The sequence below is a fragment of the Primulina huaijiensis genome, chromosome 2 (genome assembly GCF_012295235.1).
Source record: "Primulina huaijiensis isolate GDHJ02 chromosome 2, ASM1229523v2, whole genome shotgun sequence".
NCBI classification, from domain to species: domain Eukaryota; kingdom Viridiplantae; phylum Streptophyta; class Magnoliopsida; order Lamiales; family Gesneriaceae; genus Primulina; species Primulina huaijiensis.
Window position 1 is genome coordinate 26,699,393 of NC_133307.1, and position 13,509 is coordinate 26,712,901.

The following is a 13,509-nucleotide window of genomic DNA, read 5'->3' on the forward strand; positions in this document are numbered from 1 at the left end:
TAAGTAAAGAGATTTAAAAATTAGAATTTTTTTTATAAAAATGGTATATTATAATAAATTTTTTAACCATTTTTTATTAAAGTAATTTTAAATATAAAATTTTGTAAAAAAATATTTTTTTTAACTCATAAGTTATAGCCAACGTCACAAAAAAATAAAATAAAATAACGAGGACATGAAATTTTTTTTTAATAAGGCATCAAAAAAATTCACAATTCAACAATGAACTATTTCTAAACTTTAATTAATTGAATTGGCATAATGAAAAGATAAATAAAAAAACTAAATCATTGCAATAAAAATAATATATTGTAATGTGGGTAGACAACAATAAAAGCAAACAATTAATAGTAAAATCATAATTTTAAAATCAAGATGATAATCTCCCCTTTATATGAGGAATTCATGATTGAAAAGCGATAATAGTAGATATATTGATATTTAATACAAACTCGCTCGGACTCATTTAGTTCCACCTTTAAATAGGTTGACAAAATTTCAACCCAATACACTTATATTATTTGGCGATGTGGGCCAAAGAGACGAACTCAACCCAAATTGACGGGTCTAATCACACCGATCTTTTACCGTGTTTTATTCAAATAATTTATAAATATAAACCACAAAAAATGTTGGTTCAAATTTTTTTATTTAAACACATAAATTCTAGAAAACTGTAACAATTAAAGAGATTTAAAAATTAGAATTTTTTTTTATAAAAATGGTATATCATCATAAAGTTTTTAACCATATTTTATTAAAAAAAATTTCTTTTGCAAAAAATATTTTTTAAAACTAATAAGTTATAGTCAAAGTCACCAAAATAAATAATGAGGACATGATAAAAAAAAATTAATAAACATGATAAAAAAAATTAATAAGACACCAAAGAAAATTCATAATTCAACAATGAATTATTTTTAAATTTTAATTAATTTAATTGAAGTAAGAAAAGATAAATAAAAAATCTAAATCATTTGATTAAAAATAACATATTATAATGTGAGTAGACATAAAAGAGATCAAATACTAATTTACATAATAAAAAATAAACAAATAAATCTAAATTGATAATGTGGGTAGACAACATTAAAAGCATGCAATTAATAAGTTAGACAACATTAAAAAATAAGTAATTAATAAAACAAGTAATTAATAAGGAGATAAATGGAAATTCACATATAAAGTCACATATTTATATATAAATAATAGATTTATCATCTTTATATTATGCATATGATCCAAGCGTTTTAAATATAAATAATAGATTTATGATCTTTATATTATGCATATGATCCAAGCGTTTCCTAAAAGTTTTAATATTTTGTTTATATGTAGATTATGAATGCTATTCTCTAAGCAAAGACCAAGAATGACTGCTATTAAAGCAACGGCGGAATCAAATATTTTCTCATTTACTATATGGAGATTCTTATTTACACTCCATAATTTATTAAGCACACTCCAACTTATCTTTTTATCTAACTAGGAATGATTACGTGCGATGCACGTAGGTGACTAATAATGAAAAATATAATAACGAGATTTAGATAATTTTTAAAATCGTTTGAATAACATATTGTTTATGAGTATTTATTAATCTAAATATATCAAAACACAATAAATAAAAATACATGATGACGATAAATCAAATATATTCATTTATTTATATAACATTTTTTAATTCGCGTGATTATAACATAATGACAGCTCTATGAAATTAACTAAGATATTTTTCATTCAAATATTATTCACAATGGAAAAAAAAAAAAAATAATTAATAGAATAGTGAATATTACTAAAACGAAAATCCCAATATATTTAAATGAAGTGCATATAGCGATTGTCAAATAAAATTCTCTTAATTAACTAAATTATCATAATGCTGTTAAAATAAAACCCCTAAACTTGTTATTAAGTTAAATATCAATTTTATTTTTGCTAACTTTTAACTCCTTGCGAATTTTGTTAACTTTCTTCTTTTTTAGAATAGATATTATACATAGTTAGTTTATATCAGAATGGTTAATCTGAAAATTAATATTGATGATTAATAATTTTATGTTAAATAAAATTTTAAAATAATATCAATCAAATAAATATGTGTAGTAAAACACATATACGTAACATTCAGTTTATAAATATCATATATTAAAATTTTAATTTCTAACCAATGATAATAAATTAGCACTGTAATTCATATTTATTATAAGGATTATTTTAATTAAAAAAATTATGAGGATTATCTGATAAATTTAATACAAAAGTATCAAGTAATTTTCATTCTTTTTAATTTCTTATTAATTTCTTTTTCTATGAATAAAGTTGAAATAATTCAAAATAATCAAATTATATTGTAAATAAAATATTAGAAAAATTTGCAAAAGAGCATATAGAATCTCCATGCTCTCAATGTCCATTTTCATTGGAAAAAAACCATAAGAAAAATGACAAATTCTCGCATGGTTTTTATAATACTTGTAGAAAAGTATAAGCTTGAGATATATATTGAGACATTAATTAAATATCACAATTTATTAAATTAAAAATATAAAAAAGTATCATACTAATGTATTTGTAATATTTTTCGTCAATTCAACTAAAATAATGAAATAAAGTTATTCTCATTTTCCATATCAATCCTTAAATCAGAAAATTAAATATTCACCTAAATAAATAAATGAAACATTAATTAAGTAATGGGGTGTAAAAGTGTAACTAAGAAAATTCACAAATCAAACTCATATATTTATAGATATATAGATTTGCTAACTTTTAACCCCTTGCGGATTTTGTTTAACTTTCTCTGTTTTTTTAGAATACATATTATAGATAGTTAATTTTATATCAGAATGAATCATTTGTAAATTAATATTGATGATTAATATTTCATGGTAAATAAATTTTTTAAATAATATCAATCAAATAAATATATGTAGTAAAACAAATATATAAATAAACTAATAAGTAATTCAAAGTTAAAAAATTAATTTATAATGAATGAAAATAAATTATCACTATAATTCATATTATTAAAAGAATTATGTTAAAAAATTATAAGGATTATCTAATAAATTTAAAACAAAAGTAGAAAGTAATTTTCGTTCTTTTTAATTTATCATTAATTTCTCTGTCTAGTTGAAATAAATCAAACTAATCAAATTATACGACAAATAAAATATAAGAAAAATTTACAAAAGAGCATATAGAATCTACATGGTCTCAATGTCCATTTTTATTGGAAAAGTACCATAAAAATGACATAATTTATCATTAATTTCTCTGTCTAGTTGAAATAAATCAAACTAATCAAATTATACGACAAATAAAATATAAAAAAAATTTCAAAAGAGCATATATAATCTACATGGTCTCAATGTCCGTTTTCATTGGAAAAATACCATAAAGAATGACATAATTTATCATTAATTTCTCTGTCTAGTTGAAATAAATCAAACTAATCAAATTATACGACTAATAAAATATAAGAAAAATTTGCAAAAGAGCATATAGAATCTACATGGTCTCAATTCCTATTTTCATTGGAAAAGTACCATAAAAATGACATTTTCTGACATGTTTTCAATGACACTTGTAGAAAAGTGTAAGTTTGATATGTGTATTAAGATATTAATTAAATATCACAATTTATGAAATTAAAAATAAAATAAAATATCATATTAATGTGTTTGTAATATTTGTCGTTGATTCAACTAAAATAATGAAATAAAGTTATTTTTATTTTCAATATCAATCTTTATATCAGAAAATTGAAAAGTCACCTAAATAAATAAATAAAATATCAATGAAGTAATGGTGAATTAAAGATTAAATAAGTAAATCAACAATTCAAACTAATATTTCACTTAAATAAATAAATAAAACATTAATGAAGTAATAGTGAGTGAAAGGATAACCAAGTAAGTGAAAGGGTAACCAAGTAAATTCACAATTCAACTCATATATTTATAGTTAGTATAGATTAATTATCAATATTACCCTCCCTAAATTTTAGTTAATTATCAAAACCTAACATACATTGATTTTCAAAATTAAATCATAATTTTTATATTATATAATAATAATAATAATAATAATAATAATAATAATAATAATAATAATAATAATAAACTCATTCTTTAATTATAATAATTTAAAATACAACTTAAATTTTGACATGATATATAAATTTGATTTAATGTCAATAGTTAATTGAACCATGTTAAGTTTGTTTAATTTGACATATATTGATCTCTAAGTATTTTAAATCTATTCATTAATTTAAATTTTTTATCAAAAATTTTAATGTGACTAATATATTAAAGTTTTAAAATAAAAATTTAAAATTAAAAAATAAATCTCCTTAAAACTAATGTAATTGGTTATATATATATATATAAAACAATATAAATGTTTTATTGTTGTGTAAGAGTAATAAAATTTTGTACATCCCAATATTTTTTATGTATTTTGTAGGAAAAAATTTAACCAAAATTTTATGTACCCCTATTAAAACTTGGGAAAAATTTTTTATTATATTTTTTTCTTGTAAAAAAATTATGGCAAAATTTTTAAAAATTAAAATCTAAGTTGTTGATTAAAAAGTTTTTCGTTTAGATTTTTAAGATAAATAAAAATTCTACAACATAAAAGAAAGTTAATGTAAAGGTTAATTTGTCTAATGATTGAATGATTAGATATGGTGGGGTACAATATATCATTATATCATCCTTGACATTATTATTATTATTTTTTCGCTATAAGTTACTTTCAAACCATCTTGGCTATCACTAATGTGGAAAATTCAACGGAAGCCACCTAAAGACCTCAGAGTTTTTTCCCATATAAGAAGCAAGCGAGCTTGGAAACCACAAGCAAAGTGATTAATAAGCTATCTCTAGGCAAGAAATTTTCAAAAAAATGGAGTTGGAGCAAAAAAAGAAACAAGAATCCTTAGGAGTGGATTCCGAAAAATGGGTGTATGATTCTTCGTTCGATCGTAAAGGACGTGTACCTCTCCGGGCTTCCACCGGGGAGTGGAAGGCCTCCCTTTTCATTATAGGTAAATACTACAATTCAAGAAATCATATGATGTACCTGTGAATAAAGAGCATAGGCTGCGCCGCTGCTTTATTTTAATTCTTGAACAGCTCTTAGAATATATATGCCCTTCTGGATAAATTTAATTTTAGGCAATTCTTTAAAGTTATAACAGAATTTCACTAAGTTTTCTTGTTGGCAGCTATTGAGTTTAGCGAGAGGTTGAGTTATTTCGGACTCGCGATGAGTTTAATCATATATCTCACAAAGGTGATAAATCAAGATTTAAAAACAGCAGCAAGGAGTGTTAATTACTGGATTGGTGTTACCACATTGATGCCTTTAGTTGGTGGATTTATGGCTGATGCATACCTTGGACGTTTCTCCACCATTGTAGCTTCATCAGTCATTTACGTTGTGGTACCGAAATCTTCTTAAAAGATATTTGGAGTATCAATTCAAATAAGCCAATAGAATTTTTATATATAGCCTGCGATAATGTTGGTGTTTTCATGTAATGGCAGGGCTTGCTTCTCTTGACAATGTCGAGAGTAATCCCGGGCTTGAAACCGTGTGACTCGGGAACTTGCCAAGAACCTCGAAAAATCCATGAGATTTTCTTCTTCCTGGCTATATACTTGATCTCAATTGGCACTGGAGGCCACAGACCATCTCTTGAGAGCTTTGGAGCTGACCAGTTCGATGATGATCACCCTAAGGAAAGGAGGAAGAAAATGTCCTTTTTCAATTGGTGGAATTTCGGGCTTTGTGCGGGACTGACTCTGGGTGTAACCGTGATTGTGTACATCCAATACCATGTTAGCTGGGCTGCAGCAGATATAATTCTTACAGCAGCGATGGTCTTGAGTATGGTGATATTTTGCCTAGGAAGGCCGTTTTATCGATTCCAAAAGCCCACAGGAAGTCCCTTAACACCGATGCTGCAGGTTCTTGTTGCAGCTACTTTAAAGAGAAATCTAGCGCATCCATCCGAACCGGATCAGCTATACGAGGTTCCTAAATCAGACAAGACTAATGGGAGGCTTCTTTTTCATACCAAGAATCTTAAGTAAGGTTCTTAAAATAACTTCATATGATTAGTTACATGTATCAACTAGAGAATGAGACACTAATTAAGTTTCGGTCGTATTCACCAGGTTTCTCGATAAAGCTGCAATAATTGATGAAACTCAAGATTTAGCAGCAAGCAAACCAAATCCATGGAGACTTGCAACTGTGACAAACGTCGAAGAATTGAAGCTTATAACCAATATGATCCCCATTTGGCTCACCACGTTACCATTTGGTATCTGCGTAGCACAGACCGCGACATTTTTCATAAAACAAGGGGCTACTATGAAGCTTCCATGTACGCTCTGGCAGCTGTTGGAATGTTGTTTTCTGTCGTAATATACGATAGGATCCTCGTTCCATTCTCGAGAAAAGTGACCGGAAATGAACGAGGCATTGATATTCTCCAAAGAATAGGTATTGGGATGGCATTCTCGGTCGCCACAATGGTAGCAGCAGCCTTGGTTGAGAGAAGGAGACTCAACATCGTGGATGAAAATCCAACGAAGGGATCACTTTCAATGAGTGTATTTTGGCTTGCACCGCAGTTCTTAATCATCGGCGTGGGAGACGCCTTCGCACTTGTGGGACTGCAAGAGTACTTCTACGACCAAGTTCCGGATTCAATGAGAAGCTTAGGGATAGCTTTTTACCTTAGTGTAATTGGTGCTTCAAGCTTAGTTAGCAGCCTTTTGATCACATTAGTGGATCGCATAACCGATAAGGGAGGCAAGAGTTGGTTCGGGAAGGATTTGAATAGTAGCCGGATCGACTATTTTTACTGGTTGTTGGCTTCTATTACAGCAGGAAGCCTTTGCATCTTCACGTTTTTTGCGATGCGCTATACGTACAAGAATGTAATTAGGACATCACCCGCGGATGTTGCCGATCGGTATAAAGGAGATGGTATAGAATCTGTAGCTTAATGACTTATGTGTAAATGATTTTAAGTTCTTTATCATATATATTAAGGAGTGTTTGGTGCAACCTTCCTTATCAGAGTCCACAGAGCCTGTTTCGTGTAATATAAATCGCCCCTATTGTTCTGTTTCTTTTTCCCTAAAAAAAAATATAGCAAGAAATAAAACTATTTGCATTTTTTATATTCTAAACTTATTTTATTTCATTTTTTTTATAAAATAATAATATGAATAATAAAAATAAAATAATAATAATATTAGTAATAAGAAATAACCCACCACATGTCGAGGGTGGGCCTGTATGACAAATCTTTTCAACGCCTCACTTTAATGGTTTCCATCAACTTTTCAACCAGTTCATGAAAATAATGTCACCCGGATAGATTTTTTTTTTTAGAAAATAATAACCGTCTGATACAGATCAGCCTCACCCCGTAAAAGCGGATATGACACTTTTAAAAAAATAATAATAATACCAGTCTGGCCATATAAAAAATAATTTTAATATTTAGACTCTTTTATTGGCCGTTGGATATATCCAGCACAATATCTTTATTTATTTATTTATTTATTTATTTATTTATTCGTGTTGATAATTTAAAAGTTTGATTCGGGTTTTAAATTTGTAAAACTCATTAGATATTTTATTTGTGAGAAATGAGAAATGGTCGGGTCATCAGAAATCGCACCAAACTGAAAATCCACCAAATCTTAAAAATTGGTTTCGTTCAAATTTTGGATAAAAATAAATCAAACCAAACTAAATATAAATATATTTTATTTGATTTTTTTTATCATATTAATGAACTTTGTAACAATTCAATTACATTGAGAATGTATTTATAATAGATTTTAGACCTAATAATATAACTATAACCCTAAAAATCTAGATTTTTTTTAAAATTTCAAAATTCTGTAGCCTTCCTAAGTATTTTAATAATGGTTTGTACTTATAATTATTTTAGTAAGAAATCAAATAAAATGTCACTCAATTTCTGTCAAATTGCTATCTTTTCCAAATTAAATATCATGCACTAATTCACTATAAAACTCAAAACATAAAATTTGTCATTCAAACCAGACTAAGCCGAACCAAACTGAATTTCATGTTTCGTGTTAGTATCAAGTGCTTACCACTAGACCCAAGCTATAACTGTTAGCCAAGATGGAACACCTAACCAACCAGATCAAGCGTCGTAACGTCAACAGTTTGACGCATGAGATATGAGGTCACCCATCTCAATAATATTCATAACCCAACAATTTGTGTTGACTTGGTTTTAAAATTGGTTTGAAATTTTGCAAAACCAATTATAAAAATGTGGTTTTGTTCAAATTTTTATCTAAAATCGAACCTAAATGCACTAGGGAGTGACTAGGCAGAAATATCCAGGAAAATAGAATAAGGATCCAATGAAGATTAAAAATTCCAGATCTAATTTCTCATTTAGCGATATTTTCAATTCCTGTAATTTCATTTTGTTAGTTTTAATGGTAGTTTAATTTCTAGGGATGTCTGAGTGTACAATCCGGGTTGGGCTACTTGAACCATTATAAATTATGTTGTTTATTAAAAATGTTTATTATTATTTTTATTATTATTAAAACATAATTTATAAATATTGATAATCTATTAATTATTATAAAATTATCGTTATCATGAAACTAAGATAACTATTCACCTTAATTTTATTTTTATAAATATTATTTTATTTATTAAATAATTGTCCTCGATAAAATATTATAATAATTATTTAACAAATATTTTATTATATTACATATTTTTATATTATTATTACATGATCATGAAATTATTATTTTAATTATTAATATTATCATCATTATTTTTTACATATAAATGATAGTGATTTTTTTGATAATAATAATATTTTCATAATTATTATTTTGATATTTTAATTTTTATAATTATAATTGTAATAAAATATTATTATTATTAAGATATAGATTTATATTAGTAAAGTTAAATAAGAAAAATATTTTATAAATATAGAAAATGAGAAATAAATGATGAGTGAGAATTATAGTTCCCATGAATATGAGAATAATCATTCCCGAAATGAACATTCTCATTTTAATGTAATACCAATCAAGAATATAAGTAATAAGATGAAAATATCCATTTCATTCTCACCTTGTTCCCTTCTACCCAGTATGCCCGAATCTTAACTAATTTTTTGTGTCTAAAAATACTTTAAAATACCATTGATTTTTTTAAAAAAATTTATTTGCATGACTATAAGTCGATTTAATGTCTCTCATCAATAGTATCAATGTATAAATTTTATTTTCCTCTTTTAAATAACGCAACTAGTACTANTATATATATGAGAAAAGTCGTCATGTCATGCTTGAGTTTTATAATTTAAATAGATTATAGTCTATTATTATGAGCTATAATTTTTAGTAATTACCCTAAAAAGAAGATAGATTGACAGTGGTGCTTGAGATGCTGTAAAGTTTAAAAAGATTAAAGTTGTATTTTTATATCAAACATAACTTTTGATAAAATTCTACAATTCGTATTGGAGTTAATGTCACGTGTTCGATTCATATGGATTGAAAGAAGTGAAATTATTTAGAGGAAGACTCTTGAAAAGTTGCATTGTTACCATTAGGAGTGTAAATTAATCGTGATTCGAAAATATATTTGATTTGTATTCGAAATTATCGAATTTGATCCGAATTCAAATACGTTCGAACTTTTTTCCACCTGCAGAATTTCTATCACGATGAAAATTCACCGATGATGGGAAGATTATGATGTTTTGGGTGAGGATAGTCTGATGATTGAGCAAAATTATTTCTCTGCACCGATTCAGTTGCCCATTGAAAGGATAATTAACTTCTCTCTAGTGCCTCAACAAGCCATTGAGGACATGAAGCTGAAGTTCTCGGAATCCAGTGAACCTATCAATACTTTCAAGGAGAAGAAATAAATGACGAGCCAAAATTATTTTATTCGATAGCTGGCTAGCCACTCGTAACTTTATTGTTTTATTAATAAAATATAATTATATATTAAATAAATATATTTCGAGTAGCTCGCAAATTTATTCGAATATTTCGAGCCGAACTCGAACTGGAGTTTTGATTCAAAGCGAATTCGAACCTTAAAATTTTCTTCATGTTCATCTCGATTCGTTTCGTTTACACCCGAGTTATCACAAACTATAACTTTTGATAAAACAATAAGTGATTCACCCTACCAGAATGATCTAGAGAATTTTATTATTGAATATTTGAAATACCTTCGATTTATTCAAAAAAGGGATATGTAAAACTGGTATTGATAAACCTGAAATTTATTTGATATCTACCCCAAATCGAATAAATTGACTTACGTAAGTATATCAACAGTATATGAACATGTTTGCCCTGGTCCAGTCATCAACACGTCCTCTATAATTTTAATTTCTATTGCTAATTGCTATATTTATTAAGTAAAAAATCGATAAAAATCATGATATAGTAACGACCTACAAACTCGTTCCACTCATATAATATAAAAACAAATAGATCTTGAATTATTTAATAAATTAAATTTTAAGAGTTCCACTTGAAATCTTCAAACCTAACAATTTTTTAGCCCAAGACATTTACTTCATTATAATTATAAATATCATTGGTCATGTGACTTTTAAATTTATTGGTATTATCAGGTGAAATTTTTATTTGGAAAAATAACATTTAACTTCAAACATGTCATGACATGTAATATATATTTCACCAACAAAATTTAATTTAAATTTTATTTTTTCAGTAACGATAATAAGTATTAATAATTATTTTTTACGTAAAACCATGCTTGCGATCCAAGATCAACTGTATCTCAGCCAATCCCGCGTCTTCCTCAAAGTCAACTATACCACTACATCTCAAGTCTTCGTCGTCGTTTTATAGTACTCTGCGCTGTATACAAAGTCTCCCCCTAAAAAAAATCAAACTTAAAGTCTTTGTTTACTGCTACCAATACAATATTATGCAGTCTAAAATGCATATAACTTTGTGAGTGTCCCTCGATATTTTCAAACCTTTTCCATGGCTCCTGTACCAAAGAAATCCATCATAGACGACCATTTCACCCATCCGGGCCATTCACTAACCCCGATAGATAACGATCGAGAATACTTGTGCGATGGATGCAAGACCATGGGTAGCGGAAAACGATTCCGATGCATCGTCGGTTGCGATTTCGATATGCACGAATACTGCCGCACCTGCCCTCGTAAACTCTCCAACTTCATGCACCAACATGAACTCAGCCTGGTGATGCGGAAGGCCGAAAGCCAGCGCCAGGTCGATCGAATATGCAACGTGTGCTTGGACCCTGTCGAGGGCCTGTTCTACCGCTGCAAAGAATGCGAGTTCGACGTGCATCCTCTGTGCACTCAGTTGCCACAACAGCTGCACCATGCTCTTCACAAGGCCCACTTTCTTACCCTCAAATCGTCAAAAACTCCAGGGTTCTGCGCCGTCTGTAAGGGAGCGTGCAGCGGCTGGAGATACAGGTGCGGAGCCTGTAACTTCGACATCCATTTGGAATGCGTGCTGGTGCCTATCGTGCCATGCCCAAAACAGCAAAGCGCAGCAGGTACACAACAGCGGGGTATTCCCATGTTCGATCAAGGGATCCCTTACCATCCGCCGCCGCAGTTCGCGTCTTACTTCGGCTACGGGTTCCCGTATTACGGTCAACCTGGTTATAACCATTTCCAGCCAGGCTATATGATGCAACCTGGATATTCGCACGGCATGTATATGCATTCGACCAGTTTTTTGCCACAAACGCATCAAGTGGCTGCAAGTAATGGGGGCTCGCGGCCAGGGAAATCGATGTTTTCTCTTGTTGGGCAGCTTGGATTTGGAGTGCTTTCGAATATGATATTTGGAGTGGATTTGACATCTTTCATTTGAGGTTGAGTCAAATTAATGTTTGTGAAGAAGTGTAGAGCTTGTTTGATAAAATGTATATTTTTGGCTCTGCTTTTGTTTATTTTTTGTGCTGCACAATATTTAATATTTATATCGATATTATTATGAAATATGAAATGCTTTTTCCTGTTGTTTGATTAAATGTAAATATGACATATAATGCTTCTTTCTTTCTCTTAAACATATGAGTGGCCTTTAATATTGCACTTTCAGATTTCCAATAATATATTTTTGTTCGGATTTTGTATCTATCTTCAGATATCAACCACCCTATCAGGTGCGTTCCCCAATGTGTTTTATTGTAAGCATATTTGTCACTTTTCTGTACTCATATAAGTTAGGAACATTTTTCAAAATTTAATATGTGTGCCAAAATCAAACCAAGGCCTCAAGCTCTATATACAGTGTAAATGTAATTTTTTTCCTTTCTGTGGATTAGGATGGATAATTATCATAAATATAGCAAAGTATCCTCTTAGTTGTTTTTCATCAGATAATTAGGATAATTGATAGAAGTAGTGGTGGAACCAAGATTTAATACTTGGGTAGACTAAACTAAGTACAGATCATAAAATTTATGTGAAAATATTCATAAATGGTTAAAATTAATGTATCAAGGCATATAATGATTTTTCGAACATGGATTTATAATAAATTTTAATATATAATAATTGGAAAATTTCAATAAATGCACAAATGAATATATAAGACCAAAAATGATGCATATAAAATATATTGTTCAATCAAATTAATGATATTTTTTTCTTGTATTACTAATCTATTATGTAAAACTAGCTTGTAACTTTATGTATGTGTTGTGTGCATGTACAATTATTTTTTTATAAATAATTATTGTTGAAGTTAAGTTAATATTTAAATTAGAAACAATTTGAATTACTTGTAATTATTTTGTTAAATTTTAAAAACATTGTGCATATAATGTGTCATTTTTTAAGAAAATGATGGTGTATTTGTTTGTGGAATAATGATAGCATTGTCATTTGGAAATTAACATGTGACTAATGTGAGAAAGTTAATGTTCAAGAACCTGCAGCTAACACACTCGAGGACTGACTCGCTCAGCCGAAGTCACGAGGCCATGAGGTTCTGAGATGCCGAGATATATCAGGATTTACACTTGGCACTAGTCATTGTCCAAGTCATGAGGTGTCAAGCTATGTCAGGACTAAAACTTGGCACTAATCAAGGCCGGGGTGGGACGAGTTCCTGAGGTCGAGGTCGGCCCGGGTCCAAAAGCAAAAAATCCTCCACGATTTTGATAAACATGGCAAGAGTCCACTAGTGACGGGGCTTCTTCCCAGATTTGCAGAAGAACCCCTAAGGTTTATCTATACGAAGACTAGGTTTTAATATGGTAAATTCGTTCACAATATTCAGCTAATTCTCTTTACGTATTTCTTTTCTTCTTTGATTTCATATTGACTTGAGCGTGCGAAGAAATAAGTTTTTGGCAGTTCATCATTTGGGGAGAGTGCCACGTCTACAACCTCTTTTTTGAGGTATA

At 28.8% G+C, this 13,509-nt stretch overlaps 1 protein-coding gene and 1 pseudogene across 1 annotated transcript; both read left to right on the forward strand.

Moving 5' to 3' along the window:
* Positions 1 to 4,808: 4,808 nt before the first annotated feature.
* Positions 4,809 to 7,189, forward strand: LOC140971114 (protein NRT1/ PTR FAMILY 5.6-like; annotated as a pseudogene).
* Positions 7,190 to 11,012: 3,823 nt separating this feature from the next.
* On the forward strand, positions 11,013 to 12,159 carry LOC140960897 (protein VACUOLELESS GAMETOPHYTES-like). Its single transcript, XM_073419218.1, has one exon. The coding sequence runs from the start codon at positions 11,091 to 11,093 to the stop codon at positions 11,964 to 11,966; it is 876 nt and encodes a 291-aa protein (XP_073275319.1). The 5' UTR covers positions 11,013 to 11,090; the 3' UTR covers positions 11,967 to 12,159.
* The last annotated feature ends 1,350 nt before the right edge of the window (positions 12,160 to 13,509 follow it).

Bases quoted from the DNA above. Each gene is read 5' to 3' on its own strand.
- LOC140960897 (XM_073419218.1), top strand. From the start codon at position 11,091: ATGGCTCCTGTACCAAAGAAATCCATCATAGACGACCATTTCACCCAT.